Source organism: Protobothrops mucrosquamatus, unplaced genomic scaffold (assembly GCF_001527695.2).
Source record: "Protobothrops mucrosquamatus isolate PMUCROS unplaced genomic scaffold, P.Mucros_1.0 scaffold3034, whole genome shotgun sequence".
Classification (NCBI taxonomy): domain Eukaryota; kingdom Metazoa; phylum Chordata; class Lepidosauria; order Squamata; family Viperidae; genus Protobothrops; species Protobothrops mucrosquamatus.
In genome coordinates, this window is record NW_015389048.1 from 31,028 (window position 1) to 54,655 (window position 23,628).

At 37.6% G+C, this 23,628-nt stretch overlaps 1 protein-coding gene across 1 annotated transcript in view; it reads left to right on the top strand.

Moving 5' to 3' along the window:
* The first annotated feature begins 2,340 nt into the window (after positions 1 to 2,340).
* KCNH7 (potassium voltage-gated channel subfamily H member 7) overlaps positions 2,341 to 23,628 on the top strand; it is a 119,759-nt gene continuing 98,471 nt past the window's right edge. Inside the window, exons 1-4 of the mRNA XM_029286173.1 lie at positions 2,341 to 2,650; positions 4,137 to 4,157; positions 4,866 to 4,889; positions 6,689 to 6,903. Coding sequence (XP_029142006.1) covers positions 2,341 to 2,650; positions 4,137 to 4,157; positions 4,866 to 4,889; positions 6,689 to 6,903 — 570 coding nt within the window. The remainder of the gene's footprint in view (positions 2,651 to 4,136; positions 4,158 to 4,865; positions 4,890 to 6,688; positions 6,904 to 23,628) is intronic.

Genomic DNA, 23,628 nt, shown 5'->3' on the forward strand with positions numbered 1-23,628 from the left:
TTCATGAGTAACCTTGAGTTACAATAAATAAATAAATAAATAAGTAAGTAAGTAAGTAAGTAAGTAAGTAAGTAAGTAAGTAAGTAAGTAAATTGTTACAACAGTGAAAAGTTACAATTCTATATATACTGCTCACAAAAATAAAGGGAACACAAACTCCTTCAGTTCCATGGTAAAACATCCCCTTTATTTTTTTGAGCAGTATATATTTATCTAGTACAAACATGCAAGTGTGTACGTATATACATATATTTCTAATACACTTAGAAATGTATTAGATGATAGTTGAAATGATTAGATGATAGTTATATTACCATCTATTTTTAATCTACTGTATTTTGTTTAGATGAGTTCCATATTTCATTATATTTATCCATACAAAGTCTACCTCTACAAACAAGTGTAATCAGATCTTCACTCCATTGAGTAAATCAGGTCATACAGTTATCTTTCCAATGTTTCAATATCAGTCTTGTAGCTATAGGAAACACAGAGAATCCATTTATGTTATCCAATTGTAACGACATAGTATACTTTATATTTCTATTTTTTCTACTCTTATTTTTTCACTTATTTTTAAGCATTTATATAGCATACAAATATGTATTTTTTGATAATCTGGTTTTTGTCTTTTGTTCATTTTGCTTTTGCTTTTTCTGTTATTTTAAAATCAATCTTTCATAAATCTTATGTTTATGAAAGTGAAGTCAAATATATAACTAAGTTTCAGTTGATATGACGTTCTAGGGTATGCAATAAATTTGTGTTGGAAGCCAATCTGGAATTGAATTAACAAAGGTCAATTTTCAAGCATTGCTATCTTTAGCTATTTCTTCTCCTACCCTCCCAAATCACTCATGCATACATCACTTTCACCAGTGAGATCCATAAGGGATTGACTGTCATTGGATGTACTCTCCTTGGCTGGATATGTCCATGGAATTAGGGGAAAAGAACATTCAGGCAGCAGATATGGAGCAATAGAGCACTGCAGGCATATTGTTTTGAAAAACCTCTGCAAGGCAACCCAAAACCTTGGAGGTACATCACAAATACTTTCTCTTCTGGGACACGATGGCAAGTAGCCATTCCCCCCCTCATTATTGAATTTGTAGGTGGTGGTGGCTGGAAATTTCAGACATTGCTCATATCAGGGTTCATCAAGATGAAACAATTTATGCATTGTATTTAAATCTAGGGAAAACACACATGTTGTAAGCCTTTCAGATGAAATGAGCAAGCCATTTTTCCTGCATTAACTATTCTAAGGTGTTTCAAATTGAAAGCATAATATTTTCAAACAGTTCTATTGTATTCTTGAATCCAGTTGTCAGCAGATAATTCCCTGCCCTAAAGATAGGTTCAACATTAAAAGAGCTGATGAATATAAATATAAACCAAATCAACAACAGAGCTCTCTTTTCTCAGTCTCTGAAAAGGTGACTTTTTCTTAATAACTCTGTGATAATTCTGGGATTCTTTCCTCAGTGTTTCAAAAGCATGATATAAGCCATAGACTACCTTGTAGTAGACACAGTGGCCACAAAAATATTCAAAATAAAAAAAAATCTAAAGAGATAATAATAAGGCTTCAAATTTATTTATTTTTTAAATCCTCAAATAAAATTTATTTTAAAAAAATTTCTATTAAAATCAGAGAAAAGGGGGGAACTGTGACTGATAAGACAAGCCACAAGGATAGATTTTTTTTCCCATGAACCAAAGTTGCTGCCTTCTGTATCTGAACTAATGCCAATTATCAGTGGGTTTTTTTTCAAAAAACAGGTAATGTTTTAGACACACAGTTAGAAACAGTGACAGGAGAAATCAGAAAGGGATGCCTGCCTTGGTTCTGGTTAACCTCTTTAATAGCTACCATTCTCTAATGTGTGAGCTCTCAAATTTATACTCTTCTGTCTTCTCCATTGCAAAATTGGAAGTAAGGGATGTCTGTTATCTATTTAGATAATTATGTAGACCTGTCATTGCTGCTCCAGGGTTTTCAACATCTAAAGTAGCACTTTACCTTCAAATCTGAAGCAGCCCTAGAATCATGTATTGAATCATTAATTTCTGGCCACTGTCAACAGAATAGCATGGGTTCTTTACTAATAAACAAAGGGCATTACATGAGAGAACAAATGTTTTGCAACAACTCATGATTTCATATTTAACTGATTGGTGTTTTTTTTTTTTCTTAAATCTGATCTTTCCTACGCAGGCAAACTTTTTGGATTCAGGCTACCTGGATTGAGTCTTTTATCCTACAGAAAGCAATCTTTGCCACAAGAAGATCCTGATGCAGTGATTGTTGATTCATCGAAACACAGCGACAACTCCATGGCCATGAAGCACTTTAAATCTCCTACAAAAGAAAGCTGCAGCCCCTCTGAAGGAGATGACACCAAGGCACTCATTCAACCAAGGACGTGTTCACCTCCAGTGAATATATCTGGGCCTCTAGATCATTCATCACCAAAACAGCAATGGGATCGACTGTACCCAGATATGCTGCATTCCAGCGCAGCCTTGACTCTTGCTCAGTCAAAAGAGAGCATTAGTAGTATGCGGAGAGCATCTTCAGTGCACAACATAGAAGGATTTACCATCCATCCCAAGAACATGTTTAGGGATCGGCATGCTAGTGAAGGTACAGTATTGGGCAAGGGGAGGGTGATCAATATTCATGAATTATGTCAACTGAATGGCTGGAAATAGAGTGGAACATGTGCATTCCATTTTTTATCCAACTAGGACAAGATCTTTGAAGTCTCTTTGTCTTTAAAAGCTAAGGGGAAAATCTAGCAGGGATGACATTTAGCACTCTATGGTTTATAATATGTGATCCTATGCAAAGGGAAGCTTATGTCCAAGTCAGTATGCTTCGTACTGTGTTATAAGTCTATGCACACTAATTTGAGAGTAAGTCCTAATAAATGTTCCCTCATTGTTTGGGCAGCAGTTTATTGTAAAGGGATACTAATACAAGATTGGTTGTGCAATGGCCACTTCCGTATTCAGAAGGTCTTCATCCAGAGCATGCACCCAGGAGGAATCCCTCCTCCAAAAAATGTTTCATTCATCCATCCATCCATCCATCCATTTATTCAATTTAGGTACCACCTGATTCCAGACTGACTTGGGGAAGGGGCTCACATAGATAGCAACATAAAAATAAACATCTAATAACACACTGAACAGAATATGGATGCAGATGTCATGCACCCAGCACTGGCTCCAACCACCTTAGCCTAGAACAGGGTTAGGTAACCTTGGCTTAGAGCCTGAGAGAATGGCCAGGTCTTTAAGATCTCCCAGAAAGCCACCAGGGTAAACCAAATAGGAAACCTGACTAGATGAGCTAATTCTACCTTATTGTAAGGCTACCTTAACAAACGTCCCACCACCACTTTAAACTGCCCTATAAATGAGGGTGGTCCTTCCTAAGTTTCTTCCTTTGACCATTAGTTGATTGGAGACTCCCCCCTCTCTTATCTGATTGTTTCATGTCTTCTCTTTGTCCATCAAGATCTTCATACATTCCATTACAGGTTGGAAGCCACCCAGTTTTCATAGGGAATTACATCCCAGAGAGCAGGTGCCTGCCCAACCTGGCAGTCTGAATCAGCAATGTGCATGCATATTGTTTTAAAAGGAAGATATTCCTTGATTCACAAATAAAACCCTTGTTCATCTTAATGCAGTTGATTGGTTAGAATGCGTATTTGACTAATTGAGCAATTGGTTGACTACACTGCATTACTGATTAAGCCAGGAAAACTGCTTAATCAATTACGATTTCTTACATCAAATTATCTTCCAAATTTAAAGAACAGTCCCTTCTGAGATACTGTATACCGCATCCATTTAAATGGTTGTCCCTGCTAATTTGAAAACACTTTGAGGACTCTGGGAAATGCTGAAGAGCAGTTGAATGAGGATAACTTTTGGTTCCTAATTCTAAAAAGAGAAAATTAGCCTCTCAGTCATTACATTAGATTCACCCAAATTAATGTTGGCTCCCTCAAGATGTATTGGGGAAACCATGAAGGGGAAAAAAAATAATCAGTTCGGAGTGTTTGGATACACAGTTTATTTCCCCCCCTTTTGCTTTTCTTTATTCTGCTGAATAACAGATAATGGTCGCAATGTCAAAGGTAATGTAAATTTATAACATCTATTGTTCAGTGCTTTTGAGAGACACATTATTTGGCATGTTAACTTGCCTGCTGTATAAACTGTACAAATGCATCATACTCATGCTAGCCTTTATAAAGCTGGGCACATTACAGGAATTACTGTTCTTTTGCTTGATGGATGCATCACATTTCTCTTTGCTCTCGATTCAGAGTGATGATAGATGGCCATTCAGAGGAAGCTGTGAAGGGATGTACAGTATGTTCTTTCAAAGCCATTGGCCTCAGTTATAATGCAATCCTCTACTTATCTATCCAGAAGAAAGTTCCCATCATTTCTCTGGGGCTTTTTCTTTGATCGCTGATTTGAGCAGCACATCCTGCTAAGCCCCTTTGATTTGAGTGGGGAGAGTTAAGCATGCGCTTAATTCTCTCCCATCAAAACCCCCAGGAGGGTTTAAAAGTTTGAACTTTGGCTGGATTGCACCTACTGTATGTAAGCTTGTTGAAGAAGGTAGAATGTGGACGCTGCCAATCCTATGCAGATAACGTAACTTGAAGTTTTCAAGATATGATCTTGTAAAATATTACAAATTGAGCTTTGCATGAGTGAAACTAGCCACCATTGATTCATTTTAAATCCAATTCAGTTTTATCTTTCCGACACCAAGACAATCAGTGAATAATCTGGACCCTTCACGTATTCCTCTTTTGTCTCCTTAAAACTAGTTTCACGCTCCTGGATGGCAGGGGGTATGGTTTAAGCTTACTGTAGTCTTCAGGTGTGCCTGCATGAATTCCATTTGCAATTTCATGTGGAAACGTGTATTCATGTATATTACATGCTAGCGTTGGTCCTTTTCGCCAGGACAACAACGCAAGCAAAGTTAGTCAAATGGAGGCATTCCTTTCTCTAGCTAACTAAAATCCTTTTTGCATATTATTTTCCATAACAAACTGATCATTTGTGTTTATAGCCTAAAATTTAGTAGGAGAGGCAGGATGAAGGAGGAATTTTCTCCTTTGTTCCTCTTCAATGTGTTATTTAAATTTTGTGGAAAAATCAATATACTTGATGAAATGTCTCCATCAAACCTGCATGGTGTGCATGTGCTAATGCCCACAAGTGACCCAGTCCTGGGAAGTCCTCCCATTTGCTTCTTGTCTCCATCAGCAGTGATTTTGATATTGTGTGTTGCCATGTTGTAAGTGAACAATTGTCTGTAAATGAACTTACTGCTGGCTTGAAGTACTCAAGACTCTGCCTATTTCTGCATTTATTGTCACTATAGATCCACATCAGTATTCCATAGTCTTTAAAGCCCATCTTAAGATTCTCAAAAGGAAATGAACATATTTCTGGTAGAAGCCTATTCCATAAGAACAGAGCTGTCATAAAGAAATATTCTGTTTCCTATGCCTGCCAGCCTAGCAGCTATGGATAAGCTCTTGAAAAAGGCCACCAGAAATCACAGATGGAAAACAAGCAACCATGGCACAAAGGACACCCAGGATTACCCAGGATTTGGAGTCTATCTTGATGAATCTTGTATTCAGGAGTCCATGTGCCAATGAAATTAAACAATATTCTTAAGTTTTTCTCCCTAATTTGGGCATTTAACTATTCAGGAAGTATTTATTTATGGAATACATTTGTGGTCCATTTTTCTTCTATGTCACAACAACTCTCAGAAGCTGGCAGAAGGTAATATGTTCAAGAATCCTTTTTCAGTCTTAGGGCACCAGGAGACAAGGCTGGCATCAGAGAAGGTGGGCCTAAAATTTAGGAAAGGTAAACAAATGACATCTTATTTGCCCCTTCAGCACAGATATATGAACCTTACATGGGAGTAACATGCTATTTGGGGAAAGTTGGGGTTTTTAAGAATATAATGAAAAACTCTGCTGTCCACAGAGAGAATCCAGAGGTCTTCAGGAATCCAAGAAACCAGAACTTTTTTTCTTGTCGCTCCTTCAGCATATGGTATTTACAAGCATACTGCCTTTGAATCTGGAACTTTCATAGAGCCATACTAACTATAGATTTCTTCTAGGTTCATAATTTTAAAAGTTCATGTGCTCTAGACTTTAAAAGCCCAAAGTTTTCAATCTAGTGTTTATCTAGATTAAGTCCAAGATATTACTCCACTAATGGATTTCTGCTTTCACTTGCCTTCACTCAACTAGCTCAGAAATCTGTAAACACTGAAGAAATTGATTCCCACTTTCTCTACAATTTTTCACTTTTTAAAATTTTCTCTAGTTTAAGGATCCTACAAAGATTAGATGATAACAGAATCATTTAACAGTAGCAGAAAGGATGAGAAGTCCTCATTCAAGAGTGGGTGTGCAATAGACACGAATTGTTTATTGCTTCTAGGCACTATATTCTGCCCTTCTTCCACAATTAAAGTGTTGGTAGATTCTAAACTAGAGAGTTAACAAGTCTGGTTGAAAAACAAAAAAAACTATAAAGATATTTCCTTTTTTAGTTATCTGGAAAGTGGCTCAAGACATTATATCAGCTGATATCTTCTTCTTTTTTCTTGTAGGTCCTTTTAACCATATCAAGTCAAGTCTATTAGGATCTACATCTGATTCAAACCTCAACAAATACAGCACCATCAATAAGATTCCCCAGCTCACTCTAAATTTTTCTGATATCAAAAATGAAAAAAAGGCATCATCACCTCCATCATCAGAGAAAACAATTATTGCACCCAAAGTGAAAGAAAGAACACACAATGTCACGGAAAAGGTTACACAGGTGGGAGATTTTTTTTAATATGTAATTGTGTCTCTTCTTTAATTTCTGTGAACACTCCACTCCTTCTCTTCATGTCTGCATGCCCTTCATGCTTTTGTTAGACTTGTGCAGTTGGTTCTTCTGGATGAAATGGAATGACAACAATTCTTCTAGCAACACAGAGGAAAATTAATGTAGATTAAATCTATAATTAATCAGAGAAAGGGCTCTGTGAGGGAAATAGTGCGTTATGTTGTTGTAAGTGAATTCTGTAGAGGAACATAGACTTATCCATTTAACTTGGGTGTGTCTGATATAGTAGCACAGATATTGTTCTATGGTGGCCTTCGTTCATTCTGCTTACCTACCTGACTGTGGATAATATGCAGAAGTCAAATGAAGTTGAGCAAAGTTTAGCAATTTCTTCCAGTCCTAAGAGCCAAGTTGTCATATGTTACATAGACTAGTATATGCACATCACATTACAAGAGTTAGACTATTTAAGAGAGACAAAATCAAGACATGAAGTTCAGGCTGGTAAGTATATGCACATCACATTACAAGAGTCAGACTATTTAAGAGAGACAAAATCAAGACATGAAGTTCAGGCTGGTAACTTGAGCACTGATTCCAGTACACCACCAAGGAGATCTTGCTATTCTTATATTTCTTGAATGTTCAATTTCCACCCAAGTCACATGGCCCTAACTATTTCCCAATCGTTAAAGTTGGTCAATCAAGTAAATTGATCTTTCTGCTTTTCTATTCTAATTCCTTTGTTACTTAACACAATATGGTGCCTTCATTCTTTCGAGTACTGCTCTGAAGTTGTTTCTGCAGGAGTTCATGGCTGGAGGTGTTCTTCTTCTAATTCTTTTGGGGCAAGGGGCTGGTCAATTCCATATTCTCCATGCTCCTCTCTTCCGTCTCATATGCTATCTCAGAGGTAGGCCCACTATCTCCCAGAGATGCTGTGTTTTGTAACTCTTCTTTCTCATCCTCTTCCGCATCCTCAACAAAAGCTTCGGTTTATTGTTGTAATATCCTTCAGACGTGCCCACTGCAAAACTGAAATTCAGAGATGCTACTGTAATACTTTCACTCTGAATTATTCATCTCTGGAAATTTTCCTTTTGATGAATAATATCTCTAAACTCTTCTGATAGCTGTACTTAGTAAGTTTTTTTTAGAGCTTTAAAAGATAAAACCCTTTTATTGTTTCTAAATCATTTTGTGAGCATCGGCATCTAAAAAGTGATGGGCGTTTGTGTGTTGATGCTAATAAGTTTAAATAAGCAAACATAGCAGAAAAAATACCTCGTTTTAGACCAGGGGTCTTCAAACTTGGCCCTTTTATGACTTGTGGACTTCAAGTCCCAGAATTCCTCAGCCAGCATGCCTGGCTGAAGAATTCTGGGAGTTGAAGTCCACAAGTCATAAAAGGGCCAAGTTTGAAGACCCCTGTCTTAGACCATACTCTGCAGAAGACAATCTTGTTTGAAAGAATGTCAGAGGAGAATGTTCCGTGGTTAAATGATTATTTTGACCAATTCAAGTCCATTTTAAGAAGAGCAGCCTTGAAGTTGCTCATCAACGGTAAACATCTGAGCAGCAGACTAAGCAAACTGTGAGCTTTCCTGGCAGTCTTTCATCTCGTACTTTAGTTTTAATAGATCTCAAATTCTGTTCATTTTTATAGGTTATTAGACTTTTATAGGGCTATAGGCTTAGTCATTTCGGGTTATTTTATAGATTTTATTTTCATATTTAATTTGATTGCTTGATTGTATTTTATTATATGCTAGTCTTTGAAGTGTCCTCTTCTCGGTTTTTCTTCTGTGGTATAATGGATTGCATTTCTATTAAAATTATACTAATAATTTCTGATTGTTCAGCTCTCTTTTCCATGATTACAGGTCAGTTTTTGTTCTTGTTTTTGGCCATGTGCGAGTCTTAGGGCTTGGCAGTTCTTCAAAGGGACTCTTTATTTGTTGCAGCTTCAACTGAAGGAGCCCTTCAAAGATGCTTTAGATTTTCAGCAGCGTGTTTCAGGAGGAGAAAAAGAGGCCCCAGTGACAAATGAATGCACGACCCCTGGTTCTACAGGAGTCTAAGGATGATTACATATATGCACAAATATTCTACTCCATTAACAATTCTCCAGTCACGTTATCTAGCATTATAATATTATTCTTAAACTTCTCTTCAGTTTTAAAAAAATACATAATTCAACCTATCAGAAAGTGAGAAAAAGGAAATACACTTTTTTCCCAAACTAAAGAATAGCTAATATTTTTATTTATGTATGTGTGTGTATATTAGCACAACTGTACTTTACCTGATAGCTATCTTTTTTTATAAATCTGGGTCAACATATTAAACTATATTTAACAAGGAAATTATTTTAATATTTTCAAATCCTTGTATAACTTACAATAGCCTAAGTCTAGCTCCATTCTGCTTTCTAAAGGCATAACAGATAATTTAATGCCGCAAGATGTCATTCATATTTATTAGTGACTCTATACTAGGGAGAAATGTACACAATAAAAATTACATATTTTTAAAATTAATAGGCACGTCTTTTACACTTTTATACACATTTACATAGAATTCCTGGTAGAATCTGTAGTTTAATATGCCAGCCATCTACAGCTCTCTGCATTCAACATTAAATTTAAAGTGTTTGCCAAGGGGGTCAAGAATGCTTTACAGAATGCTTCCAATGAATGTTGACATTTGTTTGTATTTCTGTTCTCTTTATGATTTAATCAGCTCCTGAAGAATTTGCAGGAATAGCTTTTACAAGTTCACCATTTTTAATGAGAAGAAAATCAATTCTCTATATTTCCTTCCTATTATAATTTCTTATCTATCATTCCCTAAACATAAACACCTGAGCCCATTACACACACATAGAGAGAGAGAGAGAGAGAGAGAGAGAGAGAGAGAGAGAGAGAGAGAGAGAGAGAGAGAGAGAGAGAGAGAGAGAGAGAGAGAGAGTGTTATCAGTGTGCATGGAACTTTATAAAGCATAAGAAAGTAGTTTCATGTTCTGAAAATTACCTTCATGTCCTGTTTAGCAGATCCTCTTGAAATTATGATCCAGATGAGAGGTTTATTTTTGCTTTTCACTTATTTTCATTTTGCCATTGTCTTGAATGTTTCTTTTGCTTACTTATTTATTTACATCAAGGGTTGCTTGTTTTTGAGATCTAGGTTTGCACAGCTTTTAGCATGCCACTCAAAAGTAGACATTCTTAGGACCAAAAAAAGAACAAAGCCAGGACCAAAAATAAATTTAATCTTGAATTTATTTAAATCCCAATACTGTGTAAACCTCATGAATTTAATTAGGTCCATTTTCTTTTACAGAAGAATAAATTCGTTGATTTAATTGGTCTTACGTTAATCTCAGGCTGTTTTAGAACTTATCCTCAAAGAACACCTGCACATGTTACAATTCTGCTGAAAAACACAAAGTTTTTCTCTAGGTTTCACAATCTTCCTTTTGTCCTTCTCCTTTCTTATATAAGCTATTACATATATGCTAAGAGAACATATATGCTAAGAGGAAAAAAATTGTGGAAGCTGAACTTCTAATCTATTGATTTCTTGTAAAACTGGTTCTAGTATAGAAGGCCTTGGATGAGAAGAATTATGAGAGACAAAAGTTACTGAGTCTGAATCCCAGCAGACTCTACAGTTGGAGGTGCTGAAGATAGAGATGTGTGTGTCATCTCTTACTTGATTGTGTGCCATCATGTCCATATCAACTCTTTGCAACCACAAAGAAAGACTTTTTCCAGTTTGATCGTCCCCAACTTGGCCCTTCAGATTTCCCAGTGATATCAGTAAAATAATCCTCATCATCTTCTTACATCACTGCTGGTCTGCTGGCTTTAGCTGGGATGATCTTCATACTTTGGGTGGATCTTCTAGAAGTAGATACTGTTGGCACACATCCCCATTGTTTTGCACTCATTCTGCTTAGGAACATATTGACCACCACCATCATCACCACCAGGATGAAGTAATATAGCAGGATCTGAGTAGAGCTTCTCTCTAGTTGTAGAGAATAATAAACATATCTATTCTAACTTAATTTACAAAGCATTACCTGTGAAGATGCCTCAGAAGCTGCAGCTGCTTGCTTATTGACTGGAATTCAGCAGAACCACACAAATTCTGTGGAAGCTACAATGGTTGCCAGGAGCCTACAGGTCTAATAAAAGTAGTGGTAACCTTATAAAGCCTTATAGAGCTTGGAGCCATGTTACCATTTTCCCAAAGCATCCTCCTGCCTCTGAAATGTGCAACTTGTGATGAATTTGATATCTACTCTTTATTCTTCTGGAAACTATTGAAGACATCTTTGGTCCCAAGAGCATTCAGACAGGAAAATTTGAATTAGGATAGCACCAGCTTTTACTTTAATCTCCAGTTGCTTTTATGGGTGTTTTTAGCTCTCTATATTGTAAGCTGCTTATTACAATTAATAAAGCAAAACAAAGAAGCTTGCTCTGCTCCACTGCAGCAATAAACAGATGGTCCTGCTCTGTGGCCTGAAACTTAACCATGGCGACTGGATCAAAACCGCATGAAGATTAGCTCTGGTAAAAAGTAGATGGGATAATTTGCACAAGAAATAACTGGGTCTGAAATCTCAAGGAGGCTTCCAGTTTCTTATGATGATTAAGAAACAGAAAATATTATTCTAGCCCAGACCATGTGAGATAACAATCAAAATTAGCAGTATGATACACAGATGCTTCATGAAACTAAATTTCTCATATTATCCATACACGAATTTCTTGTTAGATGTCTTTTTAATGAATATAGGAAGTACTGCAAGTTTCAAGAGGAGCAGTGGCCTATTGAAATTGCACTGTGAAACTCAATGCAGCTATATTCTTCCTCTTACAGGGTGGTTGTGATAGCATCAGATAGAAACAAAAAGAACATTTGCACTTTAAAACTGATCTCGGCATTACAGCTGAAATGTCCCCAAAGACAGATTTTTGCTGCTTCGTGCTACAAAGTAAATTTACAGCAAGTTCTCTTACATATCAACTACAGTATTTGATCACACAATTATTGCCCAATGTTCAGGCTTTGGGCAATTTTAACCAACTTGCAGATAAAAGAAGGTTATCTCGTAGAAGCAAAACAGAAACACAATAGGGTATTCATGTATGAACTAATTCATATAAACACAAATAAATAAAAATATTAATAGATTGAAATATGAAACAGCTCAGTGACTAAATTTCAAGGTAATAAAATAAAAGAATTTGGATTATTGTGCTAATACGTTTATTTATTTATTTATTTATTATTGTTCCATCTTTATTAATTTTTGTAAATAATTCAAGGTGGTGAACATATCTAATACTCCTTGTTCTTCCTGTTTTCCCCACAACAACAACCTTGTGAGGTGATTTGGGCTAAGAGAGAGTGACTGGCCTAAGGTCACCCAGCTGGCTTTCACACCTAAGGCTGGACTAGAACTCACAATCTCCTGGCTTTTAACCTGCTGTCTTAATCATTAGTCCAAACTGGCTCTCTTCATAATTGCTCCAAAGTAAGATTTGGACTCAAGATGACATCCTAAAAGAGGGATTAGCCTACCAATTTTCATTTGTGCTATTTTTGTATCCAATTCCCCATTTTTCATAGTCACAAAAACTATTTACTTTTTCCACCCTTAAGATCTTTCTCGCTATCTAAAAATAGCCCTGTCCTTGCTTCACTCATGTTGAGTGACTAACAAAAGAAATACCTAGTTTGGGTAATGAAACGTCTGCAAGAACACAAGCAAGCTCAGAGAGCACCAAGGACCCCCCATTTCAACCCTGAGCTACAAATATTCTCCTTCATTGACATACTCTCTTTCTCATTTAAGAAGTGGGTTGGTGTTGAATGGGTTGTAGACAGAAACCATCCCCCAAGTAAAAAGAAAGTTATAAAATGATCTTGTCCTTTAAACCTGTTGGTCCCTGCAGTAATGAAATTAGGCAGGAAGCTAACCGTCAGATTGCAAGAACACAAGTGAGACCCGAACTCATTGGTAGCCTCACACTGCAATGAGCAAAGGACACACTTTCAAATTTGCAGCAACTAAGATTGTTGGACGAGCAGGCACAAAAACAGCCAGGGAAGTGATTGAAGCCTGGGAGACAGGCCCCTTGGTCAGTCAACAGGAGTGCTGATTTACCACCAGCCGATCAAGTACTTAGAAGGCGAGGGCTGGGTGGCACAAGCAAATGACAGTTAACGACTTAAAAGCCAGCCATCAACACACTCCAATCAACATCTAAAAAGCCTCTTGCAACAGGCATTATAAATACCACACACAGAACAGCACACACTCTGCTAGACAGAAGTTCCCCCAAGATGGGCTCCAGCAGAAGTCTGAAAGTCAAAAGCTGAAAACCTCTGGTCCGGTGACCGACCCAGATTGGATCCTGCAAAATCAGATAGTCCAATTCTGGTTTTAGTCCTCCAACTAAAGAAAGTAATTGCTAAATCCCCTTTGAGTAGATTGATTAAAAAAAGTTACTGCTAAAGAAACTCTTGTTCTCATGTAAGGATGCAGTATAAGCAGAAAGAGCTTCCTACCCTCTAGTTGGGAATGCTTGCTGAGAGCTAAGGACTCAGATGTGAAAATAATAATTTTTTTCTCCTTCCTCTGTATTGAATAAAATTTTAGCTTATTGTTACTGATCAGAATTAAAAGTGAGAGTATCTTAATAGCTTGAAGCATTTCATGGTTCCTTAAACCAGTCAAAATTACTCAGAACCAGGAGAGAATAATCAGTACTTTTCAAAAGGTTCAAAACTTTGGATCAAGTGAAAAAAAAATCCCTTGTCTACAAAAAAAAACTATTAAATAGGGCAATTCTTCATGTCAACCTAATTCTTCACTGTAGTCTTAGACACAGAACTGGGATAGGTTCTGTTTTGTTGCAGTGGTGAATATGGAAGCTGATGGGAAGGGCAGAAACTTTCTCTGTTTGCTATTTCTGCCTGTGGTCTTTCATTGATTTGACCAGTTCTTCTCTCTTTCGATAAACGAAAAGGGCAGAGTAATTACTATAAACCTTTTAATTGCTGAAGAAAAGCTTACACTTCAGTTTCCATGTAAGAGGATTCTCCTCTGTAAGGAAGAGACACAGCATTATTAGCTTTTAAAAGGTTTGTTGGATGCTGGCTGAAATACGTGGTTTGAAGCATCATGCCAGTTTTTCCATGCAATGGTAATGGTCTTTTTCACATGAATTTATACCGAGTCTAATTTTACTGTATTAGCACCAAGGCAGAAAACCATCTTTTTAATTAAAGACATGATATTCATACCATGAATTAGTTTAGCATTTAGTCTTGGTATTTCTTGGGGAAAAAAGCAACTGAGCTACTATAGGGTTATGGCTTGGAAGAAAAATATATTAATTATTTGACCATGACTATGGTTTTCTATAGTCATAGGAAAATCCCAAATGATTCCAAAAATTAGGGATTTTCCCCCCAGATTACAAACAGAAACAAGGAAGCTTGATTTCAGTGGGTCACAGCAGCTTTGGAAACTTAGCCCCCCCACACCCTCTGCCATGGTCCTAATTTACCTCATTTCAGATTCATGCATTGTTTTTTTGGATTCAGTAAAGAGGACCAGCGTACACAAATGCAAAATGACCTTCATATCTGAATTGGCACTTAGACCAACATTATTCAGGTCCTGGCTCTCCTAACAAAATCATGAGCAACTTTAGCATCCTGTTTTTCCAAACTAGACAGGCATTTAATATCTTATTCCCAGGAGCACTGCAACTTCTCTTTGGATACAATGGTCTTCACAATTTCTGCATATGCAAATAATATATAATGTTACTGTCTTTTTCTTTCTGAATCCATAAAAAATATGGTCTTCAGTCTTCTGCTTCGGAGTAGCATGTCTTCTGATTTGCATAAAAAATATCTTTGCATCAATCCCTGAGATCCCCAATTAAAAGCAAGATCATATTACAGGCGTTGTGAACAACCATTACCTAAGGCACAGAAGGAAAAAAGTGCTAGTTAAAATAAACCATGTTGCCCTAGAGGCTTAAGTATCTCTATCCAAATATTTTACCAAAGCCCAATAGATACAGAAAGAGAAAATGATGTCTTTATCTTCACTTTTCAATCTAAACCAAAGCAAGATAGCAATCACATCTAGGACAAACAGGGCTTGTAGAAAACCTAAAAATAATCCATTTATTCAGATCTCGGACTGCTTATACACTGCCCTAAATCCTTTTCCTCTACTTAAATGTGTTCAGAGAGTGTGAAGAAAGTTTTCCCAAGAGGTTTTGAGGATGATTCTCTAAGACTTTATTTAAGTCAAGCTTTCTCCAAAGAGAAAACTTGTGAAAGAAGGAATTGTTAAAGAGGAGCTGACTTCTAATTATATTTAGTTCTCTTTTCATTTATCATAATATTCAGAATAGAATGTACCATCTCTGTAGCACCATTGCGCAGCACTTGTTTTATTTTATTTATTTGTATCCCACCTTTATTATTTTTTGCTGGCAGATAATTCAATATTCAGTCTGGGAGGGGATGATGAAAGATCTCCCTGAGATGGGGAAAAAGGCTAAGATTTTTTTGCTGCTGATAGTATGGCAGTGAAGAATAGAGGAGGCTCCTTCTCCACAAGTCAACTGTGAACTGAGATCATAGGGGTTACCTAGGATTTTTCTTTACAATTTATCAATGAGTAGAACATTCTCTTATCTACTAACATGCAGGGAAAAGACTAGGATGAAGGAAAACATATGAATCTCATGGAGCACATTTTCATCATATGATAAAAGTGCTCATGCGTGATCACGAGCACTGACAAGGGACTGACTTTACAAGAGAAAATGACAAAATGGAAAAAAAATGACAGAGAGAGACTGCATGTTTCTTGGAGAAATCCTTCTGTTCTAATATGGTCTTTCTTAATATAAAAGGAGTAAGAATGGGAGGGATGAGGTGATTTGTGAGCTTTAAGTTGTGACTTTTTCTTTCTTTAGGGAAGTTTTAGACTCAAACTACTAGGGAGAGACTTGGAAATTGCAGCTGTGTATTTATACTGTATTCTTGGTAACAATGTCAGCCAACAATCATGGGTTCCATTCATCATATATCCTTTATCTAATTTCTGAACTAACCCATTTTAACCTACTAAGCTATAGAAATCTAGTCAAGGTTAACCCTAATATTCAAGCTTAGCATGTTGTACACTATAGCCATGACTATTATATACACATATACATATACACATATACGTATACGTGTGTGTGTGTGTGTGTGTGTGTGTGTGTGTGTGTGCACGCACGCAACACAAACAGAGTCCTTTCCTGTTCTTGAAATATTGCTGGATTCTACCTACAGTGGTCATACAATCCTTAGGAAAAAAAATGATAGGAACATTTGGAGGAAACATCACCCCATCATAGAAGATGGTTATAAGACAATTTGTGAATAGTTCTAAACCTCAACTTTTGAATTGCAGCAAATGTTAACCCTGTATCATTAATTACATACACAATCTTGATTCTGTTAGCACAATGCAACTTCATCTTATTTTATTTGGTATGCTCTGGATGTAGTTTCTCATTTTCCTAGCATTTTTTCTTTTGCTCAATAGAAAACTAATGTAACTACCATGCAGGAAACTTATCTGTGTTTACTTTTAGTATATAGCAAAATGTATGTGGATATTTTACATTGCAACCTCAGTCCTAATTATAGTAATGATTTAAGTGTGGCTAATTACATGATCATTTCCAAAGTGTAATTACATAAAGTAAATGTGGAAAAACAGCTGGGTGTTGGAACAAAGGGGGAGAAAAGAGTACAGTTTACTGTGATGGGACCAGCTGTCAAGATCAATGGGCTGATTCCTCAGTGCCTCACACCTGTGCTGTCATTAGGGGAAATCAAATATGAACAAGCCACAAAGGTGTGCAGAGAAAAGCTAATGTCAGGGATAAGGAAGAGGAAGATTGGCCTAATTAGAACTTTTTTTTTCCTCTGGAAAAAAGATGTGGACCTATTAAAAATTCTTTCTTCATAATGGCAAATACCATTAGGCATGTTGCCAACTCCTATATACTGGGTTGTTGATGCAGCTGTAGCTTATCCATCCTCCAGCCAAAGTGATCCAAAAAACCTGAGAAAGCAACTTGCTTGTTAGTGCTGGATTACCCTTCAACATCCTCCTGGTGAAAACAGCGACATGCTGTGCTTGAGATGTGGAAGCTATGATCTATGAACTATCCCTTTGTTGTTGTATGTGTGTACTCTGAGAACTTATGCACCTGAGAAAAATTTCTTGTGTGTCCAATCACACTTCTATTCTATTCTATTCTATTCTATTCTATTCTATTCTATTCTATTCCATTCCATTCCATTCCATTCCATTCCACTCCACTCCACTCCACTCCACTCCACTCTTCCACTACACTCCACTACACTCTATTCTTCCATCCCCTTCCACACTATCTTGGCTATGATCTTCACATCACTCTGAACATTGCTGTTGACTTATAGCTGTAAGGTGGGACAGAAGGGGAACATTATTGTGTGAGGATTAATCCTAATACTTGTACTAATTAAAGTACAAATTTTCATTAAATTACTTCATTTTTGACCTGGCTATGTTCACCGACTTTCTGAAGAGCAACTTTTCTGACACCACTTAAGGTCAACAGCACTCCTCAACCCTCCAAATGTTTTCTGCACTTGTTGGGAACAAATTTGGATATTCTTCTTCCATTGGTTAGTGTTTGCTCTTCCAAATATTAGCAAAACAAGCATCTAAAAGTAATGTGCAAATTGCAGCAGTTACATGCTCTTAAAAGAACATGAGAAAATCCCATATTTTACCTCCTTGGATGGCCCAAAATCAGATAAGTTTCCAAAAAAACAAGCCAAAGAAAAGTGGGGAAAGAAGCCATCCTTCTCTTGAAGTTCCTTATTTCCCACTGGACTTGGACTGAACAGGACCATTTATGTTTATATAACACTGCCCTCCTCAAAACAGGAGTCATAATCTTCCTAATATGGAATATCTTTTATGTATCTTTTATAGTGCAACCTTATACATGCCTATTTTGAAGAAAATTCCCCTGAATTCAGTAAGGTTTACTCCCAAGAAGATGAATGTAAGATTGCACTTCTAAGAAGATACAGGCGTGTGAAAGAAGAAAAGAATAATGCATTTTTTTTTAATCCTTAGTAAGGATGTAGACAGAAACAAAGCCCTCCCACTTATCTTCAACGGTGCTGTTTAAAGTTTCAAGTCTGAATCAGAGAAATTATTTAAGCAGCTACTTTAACCAGAGAACTGATTCATGGTATATATACATTAAACAAACAAAATTTCCTCAAAATTAGAGATTATCAAAAGGAATTTAATGCATGATTATTGAATTAAGGGGAAAAAATCTGGTTTGTTGGGAAGATGAATTAGGAATGATTGTCATCTATACTGAGTTAATTTTAAAAAAATACCTTTAAGAAGAAAAGCAAATCTGCATTGGCAAAAAGTTATGGAAATCACTTCTGTATTTTTTAATATTTATATCTATCTATTTTCGATCAATTTTAATGAAGAAGTGAAAATTTGCAGTGGTTTTAAATAAATTCTATCTTTTCCTGATGATGAACCTGGTAAGTGGGAGTCATCAAATAAGTAGGTGAAACATACATTTTTAAAAAGGATAACTGAAGTTATCTTTCTTACCCCGTCCCCGACAAAGGGAGGGAGGGAGGGAGGGAGGAGGGAGGGAAGGAAGGAAAGAATAATATCTGAATGCTGTGAATGCAATTAAAAATGCATATAAAGACATTCATTCGTACAATATTTTAGTGGGGTTTTTTTTGTTAAAAAAAGTGTGCCTATAACTGAATGGGAAAAAATGTCAATGTATAGGAAAGTGTGGTAACTGGGAAATTACAATAAATTTCATTAAACCTCTAAAATAATTATACATAATGCTTACAATTGTCTTGGAATTTGTTATCCCATGAAGGCTTCTGGTACTAATTTCATGTCTGAACTTTTTTTAGTATTTCTGCCACTGGTTTTGAATAGTGGTTATTGGATTTGCCTTAGAATTTATGAGATTGTAACTCAGATTTTCAAGTTATTTTTTATTATGTATCACTCCTCACGCTGTCAGCTCTTTCGGGGCATAGAGGCAGGAAATGGGCTAACCGCATGAATTATTACAGACCGAATCCAGACTTCGTTATGCTTAGGCTTCACTGAAGCAGTTAGTCAAGGCGATATTCAGTTGCGTAAATTTCACTGGATCCGGATTGAGTCTTATTAACTGAATTATGACTCACAACTGAGTCACAATTAATAATTCTCAGCCTGGTATATGAGCAATCTCTCTGAAAAAACATTGCATCGGTACTTCATTGCACAAAGGTTCTGTCTCATGGTGAAGAATTTGTGAGTACTGATTCATACACGCAAATCTTCCTCTGATGTTTTCATAGAACTGAAATGAATGTGGAAGTATATGGCCCCCTCCAAACTGTGAGACAATTTGAGCAAAACTTTATTCACATATATCTTGAACAAAACATTGATAGAAATGTCAAATTTGGACATTTGTATGTATCAGAGAGCCCGTTTGGTGTAGTGGCGAAGGTGCTGGCCTAGAAGCCAGGGGACTGTCCATTCTGGTCCCGCCTCAGGTGGCTGGATGACTTTGGGCTGCCCACTCTCTCTCAGCCTGGTCGCCTTCACCAGGTTGCTGTTGTGGGCAGAATAGGAGGAGGAGAGAATATTAGATAGGTTTGCTTCCTTGAGTTACTTACAAAGTAATAAAAATGGGATAACAAAGATGATCAAAATGTCAGTAACCTGGTTGTTAAGCGAATCCGGCTTCCCCATTGACTTTGCTTGTCAGAAGGCAGCAAAAGGTGATCACATGACCCTGGGACACAGCAACGGTCATAAGTATGAATCAGTTGCCATGCATCTGAAGTTTGATCACATGATCACAAGGATACTGGAAAGGTCGTAACTGTGAAAAATGGTCACAGATCACATTTTTCAGTGCCGTTGTAACATTGAACAATCGCTAAACAAACCGTTGTAAGTTGAGGACTACCTGTAATACATTAAGGCAGCAATCCTGCATTTGCTTAACCAAGATTAAATGCAGCTAATTCAGGAAGGATTCCTTCTCCTAGAATTTAACAGAGCTTGTGCGTGTTTATTTAAAAGATTCACTGTCAAGAGCTTACTAAAGGATAAATGTGCAAAATTGCAGCCTTCTCCGTATTTGCAAACATGGCCAGTGTACAAAAAATCCTTAAATTGAACCACTTATTTAGAAGAAGTAAATTGTTATATGATATTTACACCCACATCTTTGTGCAAAAACATGACAATTTTCATTTCAGAGAACTGCGATAAAAAGGAGCATTAATATAAGTAGGTAGGAAGACAGACAGTTGTTTAACTGAGAATCTGAGCTTTTTTTTTTTATTATTCTGAACCGGTCTGGAGCAATAGATTTACAATGAAGTATAACCTCGGTTTTACCGTCGGAATTAATACAAAGGAGATAATTATCAAATAAAATTGTGGAGGAAAATGAAATCCGAAGAGCAAGGATGTTTATGAGCAGTAAACCCGTTTTGCTTTTTGAGGTTTTATTAAAGTCTATAAATGGCTAATAAAGGGAATACTGTATGAAAAATTAAAATATGCCCACACAAAGTCTCTGCATTATTCAGCCTGCATAAAACGGAGGTGCAGGAAATAGGGCACTGCCGTTCGGCAGGTTCTGCCTCCTCCTCCCTTATGCACTGTAGGGTCTCTCTGCGCAAACCTGGATCAAAGGCCTGTGCGTAAACCTTTTTCTGAGGTTTATATATATATATACTATGTTGAGATGATACTCACTATTATGATATAGCTCTCGATTCCCAAATAGGTGCTTTTGTTGAACATCTGTAAGAACATGACTCAGACAGGCTGCTGCTGCTGCTGCTTTTTAAAAAAAATATAGTTTTTTAAATAGATGATTACATCTCCTCAATGCGTTTGGAGTCCTGTACAGGTAGTCCTCGACTTACAAGGGCCCTGAAAAAAGTTGACTCGTGACCATTTCCCACACTTACGACCATTGCAGCATCCCCCCATGGTCATGTGATTTATATTCAGATGCTTGACAACTGACTCACATTTACGACGGTTGCAGTGTCCCGGGGTCATGTGATCCCCTTTTGCCACCTTCTGACAAGCAAAATCCATAGGGCAGGGGTAGGCAACCTTGGCTCTTTTATGACTCGTGGACTTCAACTCCCAGAATTCCTGAGCCAGCATGGCTGGCTCAGGAGTTCTGGGAGTTGAAGTCCACGAGTCATAAAAGAGCCAAGGTTGCCTACCCCTGCCATAGGGGAAGCCAGATTCACTTAACAGCTGTGTTATTAACTTAACGACTGCAGTGATTCCCTTAACAAATGTGACAAGAAAAGTTGTAGAATGGGGCAAAACTCACTTAACAAATTTCTCACTTAGCAATATAAATTTTGGGCTCAGTGGCGGTCGTAAGTTGAGTACTCCCTGTATAATATTTGTTGTTCTGAGTCAAACGGGCTTTCTTGCCTTTTCATGCCATTTTGTATCTAAAAAGGCATGTGCAAGTAGAAGGAAAAAAACAACAACAGACAGCTCTTTGTTTCTAAGTATGCCAGAATTTCTCCTACTTTGGCTCTAAAGAAAAGCAAGTGTTGGCTTTGGCATAGGTCTTCAATCATGTACCACCTGCTATTAGACTTGGGGGGGCTGGAACTCAGTCTCACAGCAGCACAGCTTCAGAACCAGTGTGAGCCAGGGTCCCTCCCTGTGGAGAATGGCTGTGTTAAATAACTCCTTCCAAGTCTAAAGAAAGCCTAACTTATTTGTACCTCCTTAGGAAAAGAACATAAATAATGGACCCGTGTTGGTGATGAACGGCTGAATGAATTATTTGAGTTGCTGTATGCCCAGCCACATGTGCTGCCCAGCCTCTGGTTGCATGGTTTGAGATCTTACCTTTAGTGCTGGTGATTTATTTAACTTAATATCTCTTAAGGGATATTCCTTCAATGGGAAGGGAGAAGGTAGCAAACCCCAGCAACGTCCAGCTGCTTTGTGGGTGCCGAGGAGAAAGATTTAGAAGTGAAAACCAAATAATAACTTTTCTTTTTTCAAAATAAGAGCACACTCTCTCATGGTCTGCCTGCATTTAAATGATGCTGTGATTCTCAATGTGGGCCATAGGATCCCCAGGTGTTCTGTCCCCCGTCCGACCCACACACCCCAACCAGTCAGCCGAGGCCTGACAAACTCCTCGGCACAGACAAAGGCAACGGAATGTCTTGGCAGCCACTTCGTAGCTGCCTGCCAAGTCTTCAATGATAAAACACAGCAAACAAAGATAAGCCACGAGAACTTGCCAGAATGCTTGCAACCGAGTGTTCATCAAACTTTGTCCGTCACGAAAATTCACATGCCACACCCCTTGCTTATATAGCCAGTGGGGTGTGGCCCAGTGACTCAGCGGAATTGTCTGGCCCGACGTGTCTGCTGCTGCGCACGCCTATCTCGTCGACGCTGGCGTGGATCCAGCCAAAACTTATCCTCTTCTGAATCCGATACTTCTGGCTCCTGGCCAATCCCAGAAGTACCGGGCTCCTGGCCAATCCCAGAAACACCGGGCTCCTGGCCAATCTCCTCGCTGTCGGAAGGCACCAAAGGCTGCACCAGAGGGGAAGGGCCGGGAGAGAGAGGCCTAGCCATCTCCTCTCCGTCATGTTCAGAGCCTTCCTCCTCTGATGAGAGGGACCCACCGGACGGAGCCACAACACCAGGGGATGATGTTATATTTCTAAGGGGTAACCCAAACTTAACTGCCAGGGGTATGATCAGTCTGTCATTTTTATACATTTTGCAAACTGGTGTTTTCGTTGAATTTTCATCTAAGCCATCTTGAGTCTTTTTATTTGATAGCAGTGGAAGTTAAACTAGCTAACTAAATAAAAGTCTCCCTAGTCATGCATGTGATCTCGCAACAAAAAGACTATTCCAGAGATCGGGGACAATCTCTGTGCTCCAAGCAAAGCATGTTGGGAGAACACACTGCATGATGCTCATGTCTTGGCTTTACATCACTTCCCACTACCCAGTGCTCCAATTTAAGAGCTTAGTAGCCCTATGTAATTACGGAAAACCTTAAATGTAGTTTCTCTAGAAAATAACAGTTTAATTGGGAAGCTGAGAACATTACCTGGTCAATAATGAGAGTCTTTTCCCCCAAAGCCTTGCCTTTGCTCTCCAACCTCATCACCCAAAGAATTGTACTAGCTAATTAGTTCCGCTACTGAGAATGTAATAAATTCTGGAGTATCAATTTATTTCCCATTCTTTCTTGGCCCAGAGGAATTTCATGTAAAGAGTACAGTGCTGTTGACATGCTGCTTAGTCCCTTCCAAAAATGCTAATGTGAGATTTCTTTGAACATTTTTTATATTGAGATAACAAGATCCACATTAAAGGTGTTTGAGATCCCTGAAATTATAATAGTGTAATTATCTCTAATAATACTGGAACTCAGTCCTAAATTTGAATAAACTTTTCAAATAACACTTCTAATACATTCCACAAACGTCCAGTAGAATAGGAATTCATAACTTCATTAGAATCAA